At 50.2% G+C, this 23,753-nt stretch overlaps 7 protein-coding genes across 7 annotated transcripts; 3 read left to right on the top strand and 4 right to left on the bottom strand.

Annotated features, from left to right (window-relative positions):
• Positions 1-1,494: 1,494 nt before the first annotated feature.
• LAJ45_02684 (uncharacterized protein) lies at positions 1,495-3,750 on the bottom strand (the record flags this gene model as incomplete). The annotated part of the gene is made up of 3 exons (XM_046112275.1): positions 1,495-2,072; positions 2,143-2,236; positions 2,347-3,750. The coding sequence occupies 3 exons, from the start codon at positions 3,748-3,750 to the stop codon at positions 1,495-1,497; spliced, it is 2,076 nt and encodes a 691-aa protein (XP_045974401.1).
• A 1,464-nt stretch (positions 3,751-5,214) lies between these two features.
• On the top strand, positions 5,215-5,547 carry LAJ45_02683 (uncharacterized protein; the record flags this gene model as incomplete). The annotated part of the gene is made up of 2 exons (XM_046112274.1): positions 5,215-5,279; positions 5,337-5,547. The coding sequence occupies 2 exons, from the start codon at positions 5,215-5,217 to the stop codon at positions 5,545-5,547; spliced, it is 276 nt and encodes a 91-aa protein (XP_045974400.1).
• Positions 5,548-6,496: 949 nt separating this feature from the next.
• LAJ45_02682 (uncharacterized protein) lies at positions 6,497-9,683 on the top strand (the record flags this gene model as incomplete). The annotated part of the gene is made up of 7 exons (XM_046112273.1): positions 6,497-6,505; positions 6,633-6,746; positions 6,824-7,303; positions 7,397-7,593; positions 7,653-7,892; positions 7,943-9,527; positions 9,612-9,683. 7 exons carry the CDS (start codon positions 6,497-6,499, stop codon positions 9,681-9,683), a joined length of 2,697 nt encoding a protein of 898 aa, XP_045974399.1.
• Positions 9,684-10,402: 719 nt separating this feature from the next.
• Positions 10,403-12,359, bottom strand: LAJ45_02681 (uncharacterized protein; the record flags this gene model as incomplete). Its single annotated transcript, XM_046112272.1, has 3 exons — positions 10,403-10,445; positions 10,519-12,204; positions 12,280-12,359. 3 exons carry the CDS (start codon positions 12,357-12,359, stop codon positions 10,403-10,405), a joined length of 1,809 nt encoding a protein of 602 aa, XP_045974398.1.
• A 15-nt stretch (positions 12,360-12,374) lies between these two features.
• Positions 12,375-12,917, bottom strand: LAJ45_02680 (uncharacterized protein; the record flags this gene model as incomplete). The annotated part of the gene is made up of 3 exons (XM_046112271.1): positions 12,375-12,377; positions 12,471-12,474; positions 12,709-12,917. The coding sequence occupies 3 exons, from the start codon at positions 12,915-12,917 to the stop codon at positions 12,375-12,377; spliced, it is 216 nt and encodes a 71-aa protein (XP_045974397.1).
• A 6,685-nt stretch (positions 12,918-19,602) lies between these two features.
• On the top strand, positions 19,603-21,008 carry LAJ45_02679 (uncharacterized protein; the record flags this gene model as incomplete). The annotated part of the gene is made up of 3 exons (XM_046112270.1): positions 19,603-19,622; positions 19,693-20,671; positions 20,739-21,008. 3 exons carry the CDS (start codon positions 19,603-19,605, stop codon positions 21,006-21,008), a joined length of 1,269 nt encoding a protein of 422 aa, XP_045974396.1.
• A 1,657-nt stretch (positions 21,009-22,665) lies between these two features.
• On the bottom strand, positions 22,666-23,473 carry LAJ45_02678 (uncharacterized protein; the record flags this gene model as incomplete). The annotated part of the gene is made up of 2 exons (XM_046112269.1): positions 22,666-23,001; positions 23,117-23,473. The coding sequence occupies 2 exons, from the start codon at positions 23,471-23,473 to the stop codon at positions 22,666-22,668; spliced, it is 693 nt and encodes a 230-aa protein (XP_045974395.1).
• Between the last annotated feature and the right edge of the window lie 280 nt (positions 23,474-23,753).

Raw genomic sequence — 23,753 nt, 5'->3', positions numbered from 1 at the left:
ATGGATCAATGTGCTACATATATGTAGGTACATGTACATGTAGGCCACAGAAGCAGCTCTTGGGTGGTGCGCATGTGGTTTAAATATAAACGGCCGCGCTGCTAGGCTTAATCAGGAACCCACAAGACATGTCAACACCTGCCAACAGTGGTGTCTATATGTGTAATCACCAGGTTGTAGTTAGTAAGTCATAATCAAAACCTCCGGTTGTAATATCAGATCCCAGGTGCACTTTTTGGGTGGCCGGTGCCATCCCGATAGGCTGCCCCAGATATTCGTGATTTAAGCCTTTCTTGAGCTTGGCAAAAGGAAGATCACCCCACCAGCTGCTATAGAAAATGGGGGCTGGCGTAATTAAGGTTTCCTTGGTAATTTATTTGCCCCTTGGCATGCTTGAAATCTACAATCCACGGAAATTCTTCTGACACGAAAAGGTCCCTTCCCAGGTCGGTATTTGGGGTGTCTTAGTGGACGGATGCGGTTCAATGTCATCCTGGCCTCTGATTGGCCACAAACCTACTACAAATGTAGAAGAGTAATCCCAGGTACTGATGCACACCCCAGCATCAAGCTTGAAGCCGGTACTTCTCGGATGTGCCATGACGTGATGTCCAAATCCACTTCAGGGTGTCAATTATTCCACGTCAAGGGCCATCGGGCTCACGGCGGCCGGTATTATGCCAGCACCACAAATCATACAGCATGTATCCTTCCGGTCAATCAAAGTTCTTCTCGTCCAATCCATAAAATTTATTTTTTTGGTTCTTACTCGGGGATGTGGTATGTAGTTAGAAGAAAAGAAAAAAAAGAAAAAAATGCACGGCGAGGACCAACTGGCTAGATAAATAAATATATTGAGGATTCCCAGAAGTGGCTCCCCGCCGCTCGTAGATATGCTTATTCTCTCGGAAAGGAAAGAGTAAATGAAAAGAGAAAGCTAGGGAAAAACAGATATGAAAGAAAAAAATGGTGGGAAAGGAAGAAAGTAAGGAGAAGGAGATACTGAAGTCAGAATCAGATTCAGCTAAATAGCTGACCAGATTCCTGTCCAGCCTACCTAGCTACTACATACTTGCCTACTTACCTGCCTGTCATTGACACCCCAAACCCGCACACGACCCAAACGAATGTACTCCTCTACCCGTGTTAACCCAATGCACGTTAGCAGAACCAGAAAGGAAAAGAAAGGGAAAAACCTGAACAGATGAAAAGGAAAAGAAAAAAGGAAATCAAAAGCTACTACGGCCGTGAATAAGAATAACTCTGGAAAGAAAAAGGAGTTGAAAAATGAAGAGATTCCCTTAAAGTTTATCCCAGTTGACCCGTATCCCCGCCCAACCGCCCCGCCATCGTTAACACCGCCCCGCAGCCATAGAACCAATGGCCTGCCACAAAAAAGAGATAAAAGAGAAAAGAGAAAAGAAAAAGAAATACCCTCGACCCTCACAATGACATACATGTGGAAAACGTAGGAAAGGTCCTTCGGTCCGATAATTATAACTCCTCTTCTTCCCAGGAGTCCTTCAGATCCACGGTTATTGCTCCCTTGATCCAGTCTTCGTTCTCTACAGCGTCCAACTTCCATCTCTTGGACACCCGCTTCAATAAGCCTTCAACGATCCTCTTGCCTCCTTCCATTCTTTCGTCGTATCCAGGACCATGGCCGTCTAAAACAATCCCCGAGTCACCAGAGTCGTGTAATTCCATCGTTTTTGGTGCCAGTTTCACCCACTTCCACTCGCACCTGGCGATTCTATGCGCCGTCTTACTTCTCATCTTCTGCTCCGAAGACCCTGGAAGCGGGTCGAAAGGAAGTCGACCTTCCATCAAGGCAAACAATAAGACACCCAATGCCCATGCGTCTGTCATTCGCCCGTCATACGGCTGCGCCATGATCAACTCCGGACTGGCATAGTCGTCGCTGCCACAACGGGTGGTCAGTAAGTCATCGTTTTCGAAATCAACCCTACGCGATAGTCCGACGTCTGTGAGTGTAGTAATCGGGTACCGTTCTCCGTATGGGTCGTCGGCAATTTCACGTAATCTTGATCTCGAAAAGTTGATGAGGACGTCTAGCGCAGGCATGTCAACAATCAAAAAAGTAGGGAAAGATCAGATGAAAGGTCAACTACAAAAACATACTTTCTAACTTGACATCGCGATGAACGATGTTGTTTTTATGGAGATATCGGATGGCGCTGACAATCTCGGCAGCCATTCGTCTGATCAATGGGGCCTCCATAGTGAATGAAGTGTCTGAAGCCAGATCAAACAAATCCCCCCGGGGCAGTATGGGAGTATCAACAAAGCTCTGGTGGGCTCTATGCTATAAGCTCTGAGCCTTACCAGTGCTGGGTGGTTGACGCTGTTGAGGATATCCAGCTCCCGTTTTAACGAGCTTTCAACTCTTTCCTTGGAAGCTCCGCCAGCAGCTCCATGCTCAACAATCTTGACAGCTACAAGCTTTTTCGGATCCAGCGAAACAGGCTCTCTTTCTATCGTAATCCCTTCTTCATCCTCGTTGACTTCATCCACCTCCTCAGGCAATTCTTCCGAGGTTGCCAGAATGACTCTGCTGAAAGTGCCGTGCCCCAACAACCTTATTCCGCGCCATCGCTGTACTTTTTTGTCCGGCACCGTCTTTGCCTCAAAACTTTCTAGCTTTTGCTTCTTAATAAGTCGGGCATTGGCTTCTGCGGGGTCTGTTGCAGTATCTACGCTGGAGATGGACGATAATGATGTCGCACTTCCGCTCAGTGCAGGACTCGATTCAGCCGATGAAATGGTCCACCTTCGCTGCGCCAAGAAGTCCTCACGTCGCAGACGCGTTCCACCAGTTGCGTCTGCGTCAAGATTTGCTACTGCTCCCTCGTCACCTGCATTCGCACCGCTCAATGCAGTCCTAAAGAGGTCTCGGTTGCGCCCATGCGGAACTGCCAAAGACGACGAAGTTGGGTCGTACTCGCCGCCGTTGCGGGACACATTGTTGCTATATGTGAACTCGGCACCAGGTGGGGTAGGTCCTAAGCCTTGGTATATCTTCCTCTGGTTCTGCGCTGCGAGCGCTGTCGAGAGCGACTCGCCTGTCGAGGTGACAAGAGCTGACTCTCCGCTTCCATTGATGCTCCTAGGCATTGATCGCGACGTCTGCGAGGGGTGTCGCGAGAGAGAACGGCTCCTGTATTTATTCCATGGACCTGGCGAGTCGCTTGTAATTATGGGAGAGGGGAGAGGGGTCATTCTAGCCAGACAGTCGAGGCCACCTGGTGAGTAAGCGGATGTCGCGGAGGCGGGGGACAACGAATCGACGAATGACGTCGACCGCGATCTCCCCGTGTGACTAGATCGTGTGGACGCCACGATTAAGTTTGATGTTTCTAAGCGGAGACCCGGCAATGGAGTAGAAGATGTAGGCGATTTGTGGGGTTGAAAAGAGTTGCGGGGAAGTGGGGTTTGTGCGGGGGAGTGTAAAGATATGTGCTGTTGGAGCAAGGCAGCATCCTGCTGCTGGTGGTTACTGTCTGGCGCAGACAAGGTGGTCGACGGAATGGAGGCAGGCAGCCAGGAGTTGGGAATGTGAGAAGCAGGGGAGGACGAGGAAGAGGAAGGGGGTGTAGCAGGAGAGGTAGGAGGTGGCAGAGAAGTCTTAGGAGGCGTAGCAGAATGGGAGGAGCGACTAGAGAGGTGATTATGCCCCGAGGAGCTCTTCTTCTGGTAGTTGTAGTTTTGGGGTTGGTGTTGTGAGGACATAATTACTGTACGTTAACTGATCGATTGAGTGACTGATTGATATGACCCGAGTCCACCGTCAGAGGCAGCAAAAGTGGAAGGCAAATGTGTATACGTATGTACCGCTGCAATACTGACTGGCCTTGCACGAAGTCAGGAATTATCGATATAGATAGATTTGAAGAATGTTGCACAACAATGTGCAGATTGCTAAGTATGGAAATGTGGGCAGTGAGGAAGATAGTTTTTGATTCGCTTCGTAAGAATGACTGATTGAGAGATCCGTTTTGCAATGAACTCGGGGTTTTGTCCCTCTGGCAGACAACGTTCGTATAATGCAAACTCGTAATTAGAGCGTTTCAAGTATTCCTTGCTTTGGCTAGAATCGAGGAGCAGCAACGGGTGGTGGCAGTGGGCGTCCAACGTATGCAGCACCCTCTTTGAAATACCCAGAATTACATGTAGGTAGGTGAGGGCATACAACCTATCTGCTACATACATTTTACATTTACCTACTTTTAGCGGGCTGTACACTCATGCCCTTCGATATGGACTGCGTACAATTTGCCAGTATCCTATTCATCTGTGTCTAGCAGCTGTGTGTGTAGGGATAGATACATGTATCTATGATCGAGGGCATGATTAACTTACTCCCTCTGTCTCGACTCAACGAACGGCAAAGCCGTCCACAATCAACCCATGTGGTTCGTCGTACGGCGTGCGTGGGCCCTCGATGTGGTTGGCTACGGAGATAAACGTGGAGGGAATACTGCTTTGTCAAATTGGTGATCTCTCTTGGGGAAATTACTTGATAGACCGGTCTCTCTCTAAATACAGGGTGTGAGTGAGGATCAGGGTTCTCCAGGATACTGCAGATTACCCGTCATGGTGATAGCTGCTCGTGATGATGTCCGAAACACCGGAACGACCACGGTTCATCGGGTCACAACGTGGAATGCCTATTCTACCCTATCTAAAAGGAAGGCATTTGTGTAACTTTTTAAGAAGCAGAGCAGAGTACCGACTCCACAGTAGAGTAGACGATGCCTACATGTATGTAACCATATGGCCATGCATTCAATCGGTTCACTGCGCTTTCCTGCATTAATATTACCATCAAAATTCACCGGCTTTTTTGGACGTCTTGGCCTCAAGAACTTAAGACAATAACCGCTGGCTCTCGACCAATTAAACCCTAGTGAGTTCTTACCTCCTCTGGAATATGTACTGATTGCTTAACTGCTTACTTGCATCTGCATTGAATGTCTGCGCCTAATATTGGCACAGTACGGAGATGAAGGCCCCACGTAAGTACTTTAACTCTTGTTCCTGCCTCGAACCCACTACGCTTACTGTAGTAGCAGTAGGCACATACGATATATCACCACCTGATCAATCCCTCAGGGTAAACTTCACGAGACTGGGTCATTAAAATTGGGTAATAACTGTTGAGCGAGGCTATGGTTGAATTGAATATCCCCTCAAATGTTGAAAATCGAATTACAGTTTCACTACCCGATCCCCTTCAGGTTTCCACCCCCGGCTCCGTTGTCAGTGCTCCCGTCACGTTGACCTTTCAAGCCCGTGTGACTGACGGAAAAATAAAGGAAACGCCATCTGGTGCCCCGAGTGTTTCTCCTCATTCGGACGCGTTTCCCCGTAGCCGCGCGCGGCTCTTGGCACGTGACCACTCTCTTTTTCCATAAACCATTCCATTTACGACAATCCCCGGGGGCGCACGTGGTGGATGATCGATATGTGGGCGCAGTAGCCATCGTCCCGATCGAAGGCATTGATTTTGTGCGCAACCAGCGCTGAGAGGATTATATTGCCGATATCACAACGAGAAATGAGGGTGACCATCTCCGAGTTTTTATCCACTACGCTAGTAAGATTAGAGATTGTAAATTCATGCCTTTTGCCTGTTCAAAATTGGTTATCTGGTAGCTCCAGGGGTTGCCAATTGAACGACTTACCGGGATCTGGTTTGCGGAAATTGAGCTCAAGGATCGATATCACTGCCGAACAGCTGTCTCTCTCTCTCCCTCTCTCGGTGTCACGCTAGCAAATTACCGACGTCGAGCCATCATTTTTTACATCAGGTTCGGATAAACCTTAACATTCGTTTCTCCGAGTGACGTCTTGTGAAAGAAAAAGAAACTCTCTTGAATACATGTACCTATCATGGTATCGATTACATACAAAGCAGAACTTGTGTCGGGTATTAGAGGAGCACATGTCAGTCAGTCGATTCTCTACATCTCTATCTCACCACTCTCAATATTCACACCAGGTATATATGTATTTATTAATTATATAATCCTGTTTTCGGGTTCCTCCTTGAATAATACATATGACCTTAAATGATTCACTGTCGGAAGAAGCACGTCTATCCATGAGAGACATATCGTACTGACTTACATGAAACCAACGAAATTACGATCGGATCATCGGATATCACTCGACGCCACAATGAATATCTGCAAATCATTAATTTCCCCAACATTCCGGAACCTTTCTTGAACTCAGCTCATCACGAGTCTCAAAGCCATTGGATGGCACCCGAGATGTAGTCAAGAGGCCCCAGAAGCGGGACAAATCTACACATCTACTCACGTGACATCAATGAGGCTCTGTTTCGAGTTCTTACTAAGCCAAGACAAAGCTTGGCAGGACGTCGAGCTTTGGCCCACGCCAAACGCAGGAATGGCCAGCATCACAAACACGTACACCAGCAGCTTCACTGTGTCCATAGAGTACCTCGAATATGGATTTCGTATGTAACCCTTACTTTTCATACGGATTTTCTTACCCATAACACGGGCTGAGACATTTCGTACAAGAGGACGATCCTGGAGCTAGCCACATACTAGTAGTGTACAGCTAACACTTGACAATTGCAGTGGAACCGTCTCATCGGAGGATCTGGCTCCTCAAGCGTAGCCAGCAAGCAGCCCCTTCCTACTACACCTCAGCAGCGACTAGCAAAGTTCAAGAAAGTTTGGCAATCGTTAATGGCATGGAATCCAATTGTTCCTATTGGTACTTTTCATGAGAAAGGGTACCAGCTGACCGTGTAGCTTCCACGATCCAGCATACATGGCGCAACTCGCGTGAAAACGACCCAAACTCGCAGGAACAGCTTCGGAGCTACGTAAAACGTCTAACGGACCTCCTAATCGAGGAGGAAAAACGGTCCGCGAGGCTGTGTATGAACTTCTGCTATGAGAACCAGGTTTTCATATTCTTGTCACAAATCGGACAGTCGGGCACTGCGCCAGTGATACGGGAGTGCATCACGGCCTTTGCAACGTTGATTGATAACGAGGAGGAAGACTTTTTGGCCCAGGAGAGTTTCGCCCAGAGTTTAATTGCGTTTCTGAGAAGGACAAGTCAGCATAGCGAAACAATATTCGAGGGCGAGTTTGTGGAGCTGCTATTCAGTATCTCGGCGAAGATTCGACTGAGTCCGGGAATCCTACAGGCTTGGTTTATCACGAGAGGAGATGAGGAAGGTGGTCGGGAGTTTGAAACTTTGGGACCTCAGCAGAAATTTGCAGGGATTACAAACAAGGTGCGGCAAGATTTTTTTCATATATAGCGCGTCATTGAGGACTGGGTTTGGGGTTGCGGGAGGCTTTTTGGGTCTAACAGGCATCTTTCTCAGGACGATTTCCCGCTTTTTTATCTATTGATAGATTATGTCCACCATGAAGGAAGGGTTGGTGACTTTGCGAGAACTGGGCTGCTCTATATCATTGAGGCAGCGTCAACGTCTGGTGATCTAGAGAAATGGATTGTCGAGAGTGATCTTGCAACTTTGATGGCTTCGGGGCTAGGGGCGCTTTACAGCCAGCTTAGCAGGTTGTTCTCTCTGCAACCCATAATTTTGCTGGGCGAACCTGGTTGACGAAAGTTTCCAGAAAACTAGTCGTGACGTATCCCACAGATGATCCGCCGACAATTCTTGTGCTTTCCGACTACTCCTCCGCCCCGCCAACCTTTGGCGCAGAGAGCTCTAATTCACCAGAATTTCAGACGCATCTCGAAACCTTCCTTTCTTATCTGATATTCTGGCAGGATGTGTTGGAGCATTGCAGGTCTGCCGATGTTAAGCAGACTCTTCTCGACCACTTTCAAGTTTTGTTCTTACAACAGCTATTGTGCGTTGACCTTGCCAGTCCAATTGTGTTCAAATTGCTGAATTGCGTAGATATCCATCTCTTCTCGAGTCCTCGGACATAGACGGTGGCTCGTCTGTGGCCGTCTTAACATATGTCCGTGTTGTTCTTGATACTCTTGAGCATCCTGACCTTATACACCTTATACTCTCCTATCTAATGGCTCTCCCTGACAAGCCAAAATCCGAGACCGAATCAATTCAATCACCGTCAATGGAAAGGCGTCGAAGATCACTCGATCTTTTGTCCAAAGTTGCAGCCATGGATGACACACCAACTCCAGACTTGTTTAACCTTGTAGACTTAGTATTAACCAGTCTGAAATCCAAATCTCAGCAAACAGTTTCAGCTACTCTGCGGTTGGTGTCCACGATATTAAGAAAACACCATCCATATTCAGTATCTACCCTTTTAAAGGTTATCCCATATCCCGAGGGAGCACATATGCGAACTATTGGTGCCCACAACAGAGAGATGGAACTGTTGTTTACCCTTGTAGGCGATATATCCGAGGACAGAGACGTTTCAGAGAGTTATAGCCAACACCTCAAGGACAACCTCGTCCTGCTTGAGTCTCACCCTTGTTCTGCGAAGCATCTTAACCTGAAGAATGGGCCTAGCCGGGGAGTACAGGATGATGCAAACCCTCGATGGGCCAAATTGAATGAAATGTATACCCACACCATTCATCCAAACGATCCACTGCTCAAGAATGTAATCGAGCTGCTAAACACGTTCTTTGCAAACACCGTCGAGACAAACTTGATCCTCACCGCAGTTATCGTAGACCTCGCAACATGCTCCTGGATGCGGCCAGAAGGATGGCTTCTATTCGACCCCACTAGCTACGAATTCGATAATAGCGACGAGTCCGACGGCGAAGAAGCCTGGGACGAGCTCGACGATGTCGAAAACGAGCTCGCCGAGATCATGGGCGAAAACACCACCACCAACCCAGACATCTCCCTGCGCAAAGAGCGCAAACGCATCATTGAGCTCAAAAAGGCCAACAGGACCCCAAGGTTCACCAGCACGCCCCCCATCCTGGCAGCCCTCCAGGGCCTCGTCTGCCAGATCAGAACATACCGCCGCGAGATCCCAGACCTCAACGACAAGCTCGCAGAGCGCAAACGCGCATTCCAGTTCACGGACGAGCTCAACGAGGCCCTCCTCTCCAGCCCCCTCGTATCACCACCAATGTCCTCCCCCGTCCGCAACTCCAAGCTCGAAGCTATCACGCCCCGTAACCTCGTGCGGCCATCATCGTCGAACACAGGACGCCAGCGGAAATACTCGGGCGGCTCCCAGCCAATGCAGGCCTCCCGCTCATCGCGGGGACTGGCTATCACGCCTTCACAGGTACGTGCGCTGTCGCCCGCCGCGGCGGTCATAACGGGCGGGAGTCCCAGCAGCCCGTTTAACTCACACGTGACGGACACGACGATGCGAAGGATTAAGGTGCTGCAGCCAGGACAGGCGGGGCTGCATCTGCCGCCGCCACCGGAGGGCGAGAGTAGGGAGGGGAGTGTGTGGAGTGATGCGGGGACGGCGCCGTTTGAGGAGGGGACGGCGGATTTTACGCTCAGCCATTTGTTGACTAATATTATGATTCTTCAGGTATTTTTCCTTGATCTTCCCCTTTTTGTGTGTATGGTGGGGTGTGGGTGGGGTGGGGTGGGGGCTAATACGTGGGTGGTGTAGGAGTTTGTGCTGGAGTTGGCGGCGCTCGTGCAGGTGAGGGCGTCGTTGTTTGGGGATCTGAAGTTTGCGTAGCCACAAAGGGGTGGTTTATACGGGTGGTTGTTCTTTTTTTCCTTTTCCTTCTTTTCCCTTCTTATCCTACTAGCTGCCAACAATATTATCTTCCATGTCCGTCCCATTATCTCCTTCTTGTCAGCCAAACTCCTCTCGTTTTTTTTTTTTTTGATGTGTTTCCTTGCGATATATCCTGTTTTTTTTTTTTTTTTTTTTGCGGAAGGTTAGGGGGAGGAGGAATTGGAGGAGGACGGGTTGAAAGTGCCGGAATTGATATTAGAAATTAAGGGGCGTAGGGAATATTGGGGGGGGGGGTGTTTTTTTATTATCCACTTCTTTGTTAACTACTTTTGCTGCTGCTATATCTAGCTGTCTGTCGATTTCTCGTTATTGCATAGTTAGGTTGGAAACAAAAAGTTGATTCTACTGGTGTCGCGGATAATTATAAGTGAGACTTGCTGATAATATTCCGAGGGTTAGGGCTGGGCTTAAAGTTCCGCGTAAACAACTACTAGTACTGACTGGGTAGATAGATAGATATTTGTATTTACTTGTTTTTTTTTATATATATATTTATGTTTTATTCCCCGTACAAAAATATGGTACATACTCCCAAAAACTGCTTTTGTGAACGACGACGACGACAAAGGAAACAGAAAAACACCCTAGCCCTGGATGGACATGCAGAACTATCATTGATAGTCATCTACCGAACTAACTACAACTAACCCACCACTCTAAGCGTCCGTGATGCATCCGTGGCTGGCGTCCGAGACTTGTCTACACACAACTGTCAGTACCTCTGCTACTAGAAATACTAAATTGGGGATATAGGGTCCAGGGGGGGGCTTACTTGGTATACTTGTATAAAGTCCCCTTCGTATACTTCAACGGCTTCGGCACAAACTCCTTCCTCCTCTCCACCAACACCTCCTCATCCACCAACAAATCCAACTTCCTATCCACCGCATCAATCACAATCTTGTCGCCGTCCCTCACAAGCCCAATCGGCCCGCCCTCCTGCGCCTCTGGTACAATATGGCCAATTAGGAAGCCGTGCGACCCGCCCGAGAAGCGGCCGTCGGTGATGAGCGCCACGTCCTGCCCGAGGCCAGCACCCATGATGGCTGACGAGGGCTTCAGCATCTCCACCATTCCGGGCGCGCCCTTGGGGCCCTCGTAGCGGATCACGACGACGGTCTTCTCGCCCTTCTTGATGGCACCCTGCTCGAGCGCGGTGATGAAGTCGTCTTCGCAGTCGTAGACCTTGGCTTTGCCTTCGAAGCGGAGGCCTTCTTTGCCGGTGATCTTGCCGACGGAGCCGCCTGGGGCGAGGGAGCCGCGGAGGATCTGGATATGGCCGGTGGACTTGATGGGGTTGGAGAGCGGGCGGATGATCTTTTGGTCGGCGGGGAAGCCGGGGGCCTTTGCGAGGTTCTCGGCCATGGTCTGGCCGGTGACGGTCATGATGGAGCCGTCGATGAGGCCCTGCTCGAGCAGGTATTTGAGCAGGGCGGGGGTGCCGCCGATGGTGTGGATGTCGGCCATGACGTACTTGCCTGAGGGCTTGAGGTCGGCGAGGAGGGGGATGCGGTCAGACACGGACTGGAAGTCGTCGATGGTGAGCTTGACGTCAACGGAGTGGGCGATGGCGATGAGGTGCAGGACGGCGTTGGTGGACCCGCCGGTGATGTTGACGACCACCATGGCGTTCTCGAAGGCGGCGCGGGTGAGGATGTCGCGCGGCTTGATGTCCTTCTCGAGCAGGTTCTTGATTGCCAGACCGGCTTCGAGGCACTCCTGCGCCTTTGCGGGCGACTCAGCGGGGTTAGAGGAGGATCCGGGGAGGGTCATTCCCATGGACTCGATGGCCGTGGCCATGGTGTTGGCGGTGTACATGCCTCCACAGGCGCCGGACCCAGGGCATGCATGGCGGATAATGTCGAAGCGCGTCTCCTCGTTAATCTCGCCGGTGATGAACTGGCCGTACGACTGGAAGGCGTTGACGATGTCGATCTCGGCGTTGCCCATGCACTTTGACTTTCCAGGCTGGATGGTGCCGCCGTAGACCATGAGCGACGGGCGGTTAACACGGCCCATGGCCATGATCACGCCAGGCATGTTCTTGTCGCAGCCGGGGATGGAGATGTTGGCATCATACCACTGCCCGCCCATGACAGTCTCGATGGAGTCGGCGATGAGGTCGCGCGACTGCAGCGAGTAGCGCATGCCGCTGGTGCCCATGCTGATGCCGTCGCTGACACCGACGGTATTGAATTGGTAGCCCACGAGCCCGGCGGCGCGTACGCCGTCACGAACGCGGTTGTTGAGGTCTAGCAGGTGCATGTTGCAGGGGTTTCCAGAGTACCAGACGGACGAGATCCCGACTTGCGCTTTGGACATGTCGGTCTCTGTCAGGCCGGTGGCGTAGAGCATGGCCTGCGAGGCGCCCTGCGACTTTGGCTGCGTAATGGTCGCGGAGGTGCGGTTGAGGGGGGAGTCAGAGCTGCGGGAGATGGCGGTGGCGGAGAGGGGGCGCCTGGTGCGGGGGTCTGTCAGTGGGTGTGTTGTGCGGGCGGGGGCGGGGCGGGGGCGGGGATGGAGAGGGGCTTACAGAGCAGACTTGAGCGGGCCATTGCGCTTTGTGAGGGCCGAGGGGAGACTCGAGGGTCTCAGACGGAGGCGGAAGAGCATCGTGATGGCGATTTCCTACTGCTAGGGGTGAGCTCTTGTTTCCAATCTTTTTTTCTCTTTCTTTCGTCTAAAGAAAAAAAGAAAGAAAAGAAAAGCCTGTGAGATGCGTACCTTCCTGGCTTCCTTTCAAAACAGGTCCTGCACTGCTTTATATCCTGGATCACAACTGTGGTAGGTGGGGAGGTACCCAATTGCAGATTGTTGACCAGAGGGGGGAGGTGAGGTGCAGGTGCAGGTGCAGGTGCGGTGGGGAAACGAAAATTAGTTTCTCACGGAGTTTTGAGGTGGTGGAGAGAAAGAGGCTTGACGCTTAGAAACCTCTGTCCCTGATTGGGTAGTGGCCGCTCACGTGATGCGCCCACCCGCTAAACGAGGATATTCATAAGGGACAGGGCCTGGATCGGGGCCGAAATGTGTCCGCTGTGGGGAGACTTCTAAGGTTGAAGGTGGAGAAGAAAATCTCTGAAGCTGGAGGGGGCTGTGTCGGGAGAGGAGGAGGAGCCGTGAGCCTCTCTGTTGGTTCTTTGCGCGTGAGTCATGGATGGTCACTCGGCGCATCGAGCCTCACGAAATGGCGATCGAGGCCGAGAGAGGCGGTGTATTGATAATTGGAAATCGAAAACTTACAGATGCTTTTGACTGTGGTTCCTATCTGGCAGCGATAATAGTATTGACCGACAGCTCAAGTATACGGATATCGATAGCTACTGTGAGAAGCTGTGTAGCACTTGTATTGGTGATGGATATGATGATATATGATGATATATGATGATGATGACGATGAGAAGAGGGAGAGTAACGTTCTCGAGACTACATACATGTAAATAACGATAATCCAAGTCACCTATCATAAAGACAACATGCGGTAGTGCGATAACTTATGCAGACTAGCCCCTCTATCATGACAAGTATTAACTAGGGTTAGGTATATCGATAAGTTCCGCAGCTACAGCAAAGATTCCCCCCCACAACGGCCGGGAAGCCACGAAATACTTATTTTCCAGACCAAAGTATACGCATCTCATACTATATCCCTCACCTAACACACCGCCGTCATCCCCTGCCCAATACTATAGCCCACGATCCCTCACAAGCCCGGTACTGGACAACGAGTGACATCCCGTGATGCACGAGAAGCCACCTCCGAGGCATGCCGACCACCGTCTTACGAACCACGTTAGTGGCGCCTCACGCAGAGCACAGAGAGAAGAGAAGGGGAGTCTCATTCAACCCCTCGGACAGTGCCCAGAGATTGAGTGAGACCCTCTCTTCCCCGAGGGAGGAACCAAACATAGTTCGGCCCCTCCTGATCCCGAAGGACCAAGAGGGGCCAAAGGGAGAGCCAACGCAACTCAGGGCCCTCTTGATCCCGAAGGAACAGGGGAGGCCGAGCCAGAGAGCTCCTAACGTAAACTAGGCCCCTCCAGTTCCCAGAGAAACTGGAGAGGCCGAGCCAACCCAACGCAAAATAGGCCCCTCCCGTTCCCGGAGGAACAGAAGAGGCCTACCGTAACGAGTGTCCCTCCCGACCTCTAAGGGACCGAGAGAGGCCAACGTGACCCGCGCCCCTCTTGGTCCACTGGGGCAAACGCACCGAGCGAAGACCAAGAGAGGCCGTTTCATCCCCGCTCTCCCTCCTCCTCCTGGTCTTCTGGCGCCGCAGCACACAGAGAGGACCGGGGGTTCGGGGGGCCAGTTCATGCCCTCCCCTCTTGGTCTACTGGGGCAACCACACCCAGCAACCAAGAGGGGCCGATTTACATTCCTCCCTCCTCTCCTGGTCCGCTGGGGTAACCACACCCAGCAAAGACCAAGAGAGGCCAATTCACGCCGCGTCCCCCCTTTCCTAGTCCTCTGGTGCAGTAGCACACAGAGGGGATTGGGGACCGGGAGGGCCAATTCATACCCCCCCCTCCTGATCCCCTGGTGCAGTAGCACCCAGCAGGGTCGGAGGGGCTAGCGCTGCATGTTCCCCGTGGGAGACATGCAGCGCATGGAGATTACCCTCCTGCTCCTGCCCTTCATCAGGAACAGGAGGGAGGAGAGCGAGGAGGGCCACAGAGGGTAGGGCCACAGAGGGCAGGCAGAAGGGCGAGGGCCAAAGGGCCAGGAGGGTCGAGGAGACAGCAGCTCCTCCTGATCACCCGAGGACCAGAGGGAGCTGCTTCCCTGGTGAGAAAGGAAGAAGTGTGGGAAGAGGGGTGCTTATATAGTGGTGGGAATTTATGCCAAGCCCGGATTTTGGCCGGTGGAGCAGGAAGGTTTGGGGTAGGGTTTGGAGGGTTGGAGGGGTTCAAGGGTCTTGGGTGAGGCGGATTGGTGCTACTTTCGCGGCTATGGTGGGATTTGGAGATTTGGAAGTATTGCTGCGTATGCGGGTGGGGTATCATTAGCGGTGAAGAAACAAAATTCAGCGGAATATTTAAAAAAAGTCCGAGTCAACCTGAAGGCCAGGGCCACGACCGAGATTCCTGGACCTCCCAAGGCTGTGTTTTCGCACAAATCCCCATCCCCAGCAATTCTGTGCAGTGCGTAAGAACGAGGAAACACAAGCCCCACCCCTCTCGGCACAAAGTCAAGCTAGAAAATAGACGAATAGCACCGGTACTTTTTCTCCTTATAGAAACCAAAGCGGAGGTTTGCATGCAGCTAGCCTTTGGCCCCTTTCGATCTCTCTTGTTCTCTTTTTTTGGTTTCCTTCCGGATCACCTCTGGGTAGCTATATTTGCGGCAAATTTTGTTTTGCTTGGGCAAGCCTAAATATATGTCCGACCGGGGGGAGGGGAAAGGAGTGGAAGCAGAGGGTGGTTTTATTCAGCAAAAGTATGCCACCTATCATGGCTTTTCTTCCAAGCGATCTTTCGCTACAACAGCATGATTAGTGATCTACTGAAGCGAACTCTGGGGATAAACGGGGGTGGCCTTCCTGCTGGTTGTCTATCACGTCGAAGGTAGGAGGATAACGATATATATGGGCTAGCTAGCACTAGGAGGACCAGAATGGTTGCACGCGGCGGATGTGCTTATCGAGTGATAATATATGACGCACATGGCTTAACCATTTTCCAAGCGAAATTCTGTCCGCAGACGGTTAGTGTACGTACAGATTATTTGTTATGGATCTGTTGAGCCTAAGTTAAACTAGGGAGTAAATTCTGTACTATAAAGAAACCCGTAAGACGGTCCTTAGATAGAGACTCGATATTTCATGTATTTATGCTCGTTCGGCCTACGTGGGTCAATGATCGATAATACAACATATTTGGTGTATGGCGTAATAAATATAGAAGCATAAAGATAAAGACGGATACGTATTTAAATGGGAACTAAAGTTTGGCCCGTCGTGATACCGTGCTCGTGGATCTAATCGTATCCCTCGGGGCCCAACATGTCCCCTAAGTTTAGGTCTAAATAACGAATACGAACGACTTACTTCTAGGTAATACAGCGTGCTCCACTCTATTGTCTCATCATACCCTATTATTTTAGGCCTTAAAGCGAGGCTGGTTGTTGGAAGAAAACTAGGAGAGTGAGTAAGCCCCGAAAATTTCGTGAGTATGCCCAACCAGATGTAAACTCCGGTACTCGGAATTTCCACGCTCATAGGTGCAACTCGACAGTAGAGTAGTCATTCATGATAAGTAAAAGAGAAGGAGTCTAGGCACTAGGTTCTCTTCAGCTGTTCCCGGCCCGTTCGCTGCGGCCAACCTGCTAAACCTCGGCAGGTCTCAGGGCCTGGGGAACCTCCTACAGCTCTTTTTCTGACAACTTTTATTTGCCTAAAGACAACGCCCCCGGGAATAGCGATGGGCAGGCCCACTAACACAGCTGAAGGCATGAGGCGTATACGTACTGCAACGGGTGCCCCATTATTTATGTGGGATCGTTTTCATTCGGGTCCTCATACAATGGTCCACAGACAGACTATACCGTAAGGACAGCTGCCAGAAGAAGTTTCTGGTTTGACAACAAAGTGATTTTTTTGCTGAGCGAGATTCAGGAAACCGCCATCTTGCCCCTCAAGCGCTACTGGAGAGTCTTAAACATGGGATACGTCCCTGAGTTGTAGAACGGGGGTTGTGGGTGCTTGGATACGGTGGAGAGAAGTACTGTTACACATGTTCGGGCCCATGCTTGTATAGCTACTACCCCAGGCTTCACTTGCTGGAGGCATATCTTCGGACTACATTGTGCTGGGTTAGTTAGTCAGTCAGGTCACCCATGCGCCGCGTGAGTGAGTAAAAAATTGGAGTGAGGGTTTGAATTCTGGGTTATTGTTGTGAGCCATGAACAATAGTGATGTAAATACTATACTGTAACAACTGTCCTCTGATGATGTCTCACAGTAGTCTCGTGCCCAGACTCCGTAGCTGGATTGTGGGCGCAGAAATTGATAAATTACAGCGTCCGGCGCGCGAGGAGTCTTGGCACGAGACTAGTCTCACAGCTTATATTGGTCAGTTGCTATACAGGCACCGACTACCAAAGACCAAAAAGGCCGGCTGTTGGGAGGGGGAAACCGGGCGCAAGCTAGTTATTAGTCGCATTCGTAGTATCTGGAATTCATGTTTGACCGCGGGGCGTATGTGTAGTTTGGCGAGAACCAAATTTGTTCCTTGGTCCTCAGAAACGCACTTCTGGCTTGGCGGTCGAGTGATCTGTTTTGAAGCAAAACTGGCTCCCAACAGCTGAGGTCAAACTTAACCGGGAGTAGCTCTAATAGCCATTGTTGTATTTTGTATATGGTGTGTAAGTGAATGCAAGATGGTGTGAGAATCTGGGAGGAACTAAAACAAGCAGTCTTGTATTTCTAGTTCTAGCTTGATGGATGCAAGGGGGATGGGTGTGTGGAATGGACGTTTTGTGGAGAGACCGCGCCGGCCTCTCGCTGGTGGGATGGAGATGAACCAGAAAGGAAGAAGAGGAGGGTGTAGAGAGAAATAGGTCAGATATTCCTTAAACACATTTGATTGTTTTCAAAATAGAAGAAAGTATTATTGAGTATGACAGGTGATCTCGTGGAGTGGGCGCTGGGCTATTGTAGTGTGATTACAGAGAGCGAAACCCCCGATACAAATAAGGTTTGCTGGTGCAACTTAGGTTCTCTAGGGTTCGAATGTCAGCCTCTCGAACGGGTAGTTGGAGCATACGTACAATACCAAAAAAGGGTATGGATTCGCTATGTTATTCCCATTAATGCGCTAGTAATGCAGCAAGAATACGGCATTACTACGGTATTCTTTTTGTAATGCCGGTTTAATTCCATATTCCTCGCTAAATCCCGTAGTCATACAGTACTGATTTCACCCCGTTTTTTCGTACTGTATATAGTACATCCTCGTATCCGTACTTCCGCTATCAGCCTGCCTTAAGAAAATACATGGCTTGAGATGGTGTGGTAATGTTTAATTTTGGGAACGCATCAAGTCTATAACGGAGAACACCACTTCACAAGCTTTTGAAGCCACTTCCAGGTTATCTTCATCGTCTGTCGGTTCCGGCTACAAAGACTTCCGGAGCCGGATCCGTCGTAACTTCCATGGTTCTGAAAACGGTAGTATTCTTTTTGAAGCTGGCTCTTGCCCTAGTTCGAAGAGATGGAAACGCGAAAGGGACCTCGGAAGTAGATCTCTCGAAGGTAAAGCTTCTCTATCCCGTTTGTTGCTGTTGGGTGTCCACTGACGGACAGTTGCATTGCTTATCGAGTGGTTCGCAATCCTCCATCCGGCTCCTTCTTCATGCGCCACCACACTGCTATATTATGCGCAAACATACGATAAACAGGCTGTTTTGTTAAGTTTTCTTATACCCAGCAGCGGTAGTTGTGGAATACATGTTACTTACTGCTTTTAGTGTGCTGCTATGTACTCACGAGGAAAAAATTAGCATAGGGGGCTCAGCTGAGCCGCACTCACGCCGCACATGCGCATCTATCTCTGCGACGTAAGCTGGGTTTGCAGGCATCTTTAAGCTGCTGAGCGAGATACTCCCAAAAGCATCAGGGATGGGGACGGCTTGGTAATATAGCTCACGGCGGAAGAACCAACCATCTGAACCTGACTGAACTTTAGATACAACAGCTGTGACAGAGTTACTGAGAGTTTATATAGTTTTCACTCTGAATATGGTATATGCTTTGCAGTTGACAGATCATAGGTAGAGTGTACGTACAACTGAGGGAGGTTGTCACCAAAGGGGAAGGAAGGGGAACAAGGGGGGGCAGCATATTTCCTAAAGAGGATCCCTAACCCTGACGATCAAACGCCATCTCATTTCACTCGTTATGCAGATTGTCAGGCGAAAAACCGGGGGAGATCGTGTGCGACAGAAAATGATAACGACTGAGGCTCAAACGGGGGGTAAGCTTCCCAATGTGAAGAAAAATGTTATGTTATTTATCTCTACTCGATATCGTGTGCTTAGCGTATGGCGGAGCCAAGCGGGTAGAGCACAGTAAAGTACGGTTATGTTGCACAAGCTCTCTCTGCAGGGTCTCTTTGGTCCAGTTCGGTCTTCAGCACCCCCGCCTAGCCTTATCCATAATCGTGAAAATCGGAAAGCTGGAAGAGTGATGTTCTTTGGAACCGGAGAATTTAATTCGCATGCGGACGGGGTATTGAAAGATGTTATTTGTTTGATGTGCCGGATCCAATTTCACAGCTTCCCTTCAACTGAAAGTCCTGCATTCAACCCTAAACGTGCCTAATTTCCTTTTTCCAATACACTCGTAGCTCGTTCTCTTGACCTTCGTCATTCACAAACTTGTCTTGTCTTCTTCTACTTCTCCACCCCGGCCTCCAATCCATTTCATTTTATCCTTAGCATTCTTGGACGGGAAGGAAGCAAGAGTAAAGCTCCGTACAAGGTTCACGCGTCGTCACCACTTGCCCCTTTCCGAAATCGAGAGATCTAGGGAAGTCTACTACCTCTTCTACCTCCTTCTCTCCACCTCTCCCCCCTCCCTCCACACCCCCCCACACACACTCCTTCCTCCCACGTTCAACCAACGGGCAGTGCTAGTAATTCCTACTTGTACCTGCTTTAGACATCTTCCTACCTCCAGAGAGGTGTAAGAGGTGCGGAAGAGCTTTTTGTCTCATTATTCTTACTTAACCCACGAGTGTATCCACCTACATATCCAACAACGTTTGAACAGGCAAGGCACGGACAGGAAAGACGCACATAACAGAGCCGCTGAGCGCACATACCTCCGAGAAAAACAACCTCTCGATTTCTAGAAATCATGGCCCGATTATATTCAAAGTAACTATCCACTTCCCCACACTCACTCCAATCGGTCGGCCCTCTAACGGTTTGTGTGTGCGCCCATCAGGAGCTGTTTCCTCGCTCTAATTTTAGTTTTTCTTTTCGTCACTTTCGCAGCCTTCTTCGACTCGCTGCCGAAGAACCCTTACTATGGTGCTGCCTCATCACTACTAAATCAAAACCAGGACTCGCAGTTCCAAGGCGACGCTGGGCAGGCCCTGGCGCAGGGGCAATTGACAAGTATTCATCATGCCTACTACACCACCACCACAACCTCTACTAGAGCTATCACACCAGAACCAACGCTTGAGCCAGAAACAACACCTGACGAAGAGCAGACAGAAGAAGAGCGGAAGGAAGAGGAAAAGAAGAAAAAAGCAGAAGATAAAAAAAGAATCGAAGAAAAGCGCAAGAAACAGATACAAGCCGCCAAAGTCGCTAAGCAAGTCGACTTTACCATTCCCGACGACATCAAATACGACCCTGCCGGCCCGCGACCAGACCAGATCATCCTCCTTTGCGCATCCGACGGAAAGGGCCACAATGGCGGTATCGAGAACCTGTTTGAGCAGACGCAGGCAAATAGACAGGCATACGCCGACTTCCATGGATACACTTACCACTTTATCAATATCTCAAAATACGACATTGGCGGCTCCCACCCTGTATGGGCGAAACTTCCAGCTATCGCAGAGACATTCAACACCTTCCCGGATGCGCAGTGGATCTGGTGGTTAGACCTTGATGCGATCATCATGACGCCCAGCGTGGACTTGAACAAGATGTTGCTCTCCCATGGGGCGCTCGAGAGGAAGATCCTTACTGGCCAGCCACTCAACCGCCCTGGCGGGGGAGCGACCGAAGTCGCGACTCCGGAGACGTTTGATGTCAAAAATATTGACTTGATCTTCAGTCAGGACCATAATGGCGTAAATGCAGGGAGCTTTTTCATCAGAAGAAGCCACTGGACTAGGCTGTTCATGGATATATGGGCGGATCCTGACTTTATCATGAAGCCCTGGCTTGGACAGGAGCAGAGCGCAGTGGTAAGCTTTCATCCCACCGCCTCACCAATCCTAATTGCCCTCAGAAACTAACGATGGTATGAAATAGCTCCACCTCGCCCTACACCACCGTACGGTAATGGAACATTTCGCCCTTGTCCCACAAACTACGCTGAACGCATACGCGATCGGCACTCCCGGAATGGGATGGCAGAAAGGAGACCTCGTCGTGCATTTCGCGGGATGCTGGGTTGAGGACCAGTGTAGTATGCGATGGGAACAGTACTCGGCAATGAAGGAGCCCATACCGGAGAAGCCGGAGGTTAAAGAGCCCACGAGACTGGAACCGGAGTTGAGCGCTGATGCTGCTGCGCCATAATCACATCGATGCAGCTGGTATTTCTCACTTTCCTTTTGTTTTCTGTTAATGGACCTTTTATTATTATTATTATTATTATTGCTGTTCACGCTGGGGATGGCTTGGGATGGGGGGGTTTTGGGGTTCTCTTTTTTTTTTTTTTTTTTTTAATACATCCTCCTCCTCCGGATCCAGGGTGTTGGGTGTGGGCGTGGGCGTGGTGGGGTGAGGATGGTATATATATGCTGAATGGACGGATGGATATTGATTCCTTGTTATTTGTTGACATATTTATTGCTGATATTATTCTCATAGCTGTCGGTTACGCTGCATTTTTTTTCTTTCCTCTTTTTTTTGTTTATAGTTAGTTCTTGCTGCTGCATTTATACCCACCCCTTCTTCCCCGGCTACGCTATACATACATATTTCTTTCCTTTTCTTTTCTCCTTTGTCTTCTTTCTTTTGTCGGTGGTACTATTGGGATTGTATAGAGCTGGTGAACGGATGGGATGGGATGGGATGGGACGGGGTGGGCGTGGTGGAAAAAAAAGTTGTTCGTGTTATATAGGAAGCAAGCAGGCTCATTAGAGCCCGTCGAGGCCGGGAAGGACGGTGCGTAGGGGAGTGTTCATAGGTGCTTATACGTAGTTGAGTTGAGAGCGGGGAAGGGGGAAAAAATGTACAGTTCAAGTTCAGATATCAGACATGCAGGCCCGTTTAATGCGTCCAAGTTATCATCATAGCAATACGGAGATTGGATAGAGAGAGTCCCGGGAGAACAATATTATTACAGAATCGAACACCTATCAATTTCAATTCAAGGCGGCAATAAAAAAAGGATTTACAAGAAAAACAGTTTTGTTCCCCCTCTTTATGCGTATGTAGCTACAAGTAACTCAACTAACTAACCCGCAATCATTGACACCTCCACCAAAGGAGAACCCGAAGAGAAAAACAAAAGACAAAAAAACACCCCGCCCCCCGGCCCCAAACTCCCGAACCCGGATTAAAAAAAAAAGCCTAACCAACCCTAACACCCCCCCCCCCCCCAGCAACGCCAGTGAGAATTTTTTTTTGAATCGTGATCGTGTTTGTATGCCACCCTACCCTACTATCCCCCACCGAGGCCCGAGAAGAAGAACATACAGAAAAGAAAGAGAGAGAGGGTTTGATTGAATTTTTTTGGTGGCCCGGTACGATAGTGGGGAGAGTGGTGTGGTAGCGTCGTGGAGACGTGAAAGTAAAGTGGAATGGAAAAAAGAGAGAGAAAAGGAGAAATGCAAACCCAACCAGCCGACCAGCCAACCAAACCAACCCAGAAAACTAATAGTAGAAGAGGAAAAAAGAGAATAAAAGTAATAATACAAGAAGGGGTGAGTGGTTTCCCGGGTGCCCCATGGGCGAGATTTTGGACCTTTGCTGTGGATGGATGGGGGGATGGAGGGAGAGGGATTCCTCGGAATGAGAGAATATAGGTAGTCGTTTCAGCTTCACTTCTTGTTGTTAATAATTCCTTCCATCATCCCACCCATCTCTAAGAGCAAGTAGAAGAAAAATAAAAATAAAAAAAGCCCGGAGAACCTGCAAAACAGAAAGAAGAAAAAAAGAGAGAAAAAAGATATCCACCACGCCCCCAACACCCTACAAAGAAAAGCAAAAACAAATTCCCCCTCCCCATTCAACAATCGTCACTCTTCACCTTCCTCGTCCTCGGCTTCCTCGGCTTCTTGACGCTCGGCGGCGCCTGCGCATCCTCCGACTCGAGCCCGCCGCCGCCCGACGAGCAGTTGCCGCCATTGTTGTTGTTGCTGCTGTCCACACTCGGCAAAGGGATGTCGGGAACCTTGGCGATGATCTCCGCCAGGAAGTCGAACTGCTCCTCGTGAAGGACCGCCTGCTTGAGGTGGCCGGCGGTGATGCGTTTAGAGTTGCGCTGACGCGCTTGCGCGGATGCCTTTTCGCAGAGCGCGATCATAAATAACTCGAGTGCTTTGGAGACGACGACGGGGGTGACCTAGGTGGGGGCGGGGTGTTAGTGAGGGTGTTCTGGTAGGTGGGGCCGAGTGATGGGATGTGATGGGGACAAGGGATGGGATAGGGTGGGGGGGAGAGAGAGAGCTGGAGCTTACCTGGGCGACTTTGCCGACGTCCTCGTCGGCCTGCATGATGCGCTTGATCCGCGCGACAGGGAATTTTGTCTTGATCTCGACGACGCGGCCGTCGGCTGTGCTGAAGCCGGTGGCTGATGTGGTCGTTGTTGTGGTGCTGCTGGACTCGGCAGTGGCTGGTGGGGGTCCGTTGTTGATGTTGTTGACGTTGACGTTGTTGGTGCGGCTACGGCGAGGGCGGCCGGGTTTGGCCTTCTCTTGGATCGGCGAGGAGGCGAGATCCATGGGCTGCGGTGGGGGCGGGGGTGGGGGTGGCTGCGCGGTGTGGTGCTGCTGCATGGCGCCGTGGACGGGGTCGTAGGGGAGGAACATATCCATGATGGATGACGTAGGGTTTGGTTGGGTTATTTGGGGTTATTTATTTATGGAGGATGGGAGAGAAAGAGGCTTGGCGGTATGGTGATATTTGGAGTTGGGGGATTGGCTGGTGGGGCAGTGGTGGAATTGTTTGTGAGTGGTTGCGGTGGATGTGAAGATGCAACTAAACTGTGTTGTTCGAGTATAGCGTGTGTGAGTGTGCGTGTGTGTGGATGTGTGAAAGAAGAGCTCAGGTAAAATAGTGCTTGTGGATCCACGGTAAAAGAGGCAGCTAGGCAGA

Source organism: Morchella importuna, assembly GCF_003444635.1.
Source record: "Morchella importuna strain M04M26 chromosome Unknown Morimp01GS005, whole genome shotgun sequence".
Taxonomy (NCBI): domain Eukaryota; kingdom Fungi; phylum Ascomycota; class Pezizomycetes; order Pezizales; family Morchellaceae; genus Morchella; species Morchella importuna.
The sequence above is the reverse complement of the archived record's forward strand: the minus strand, read 5'-3'. Positions and strand labels throughout refer to the sequence as shown.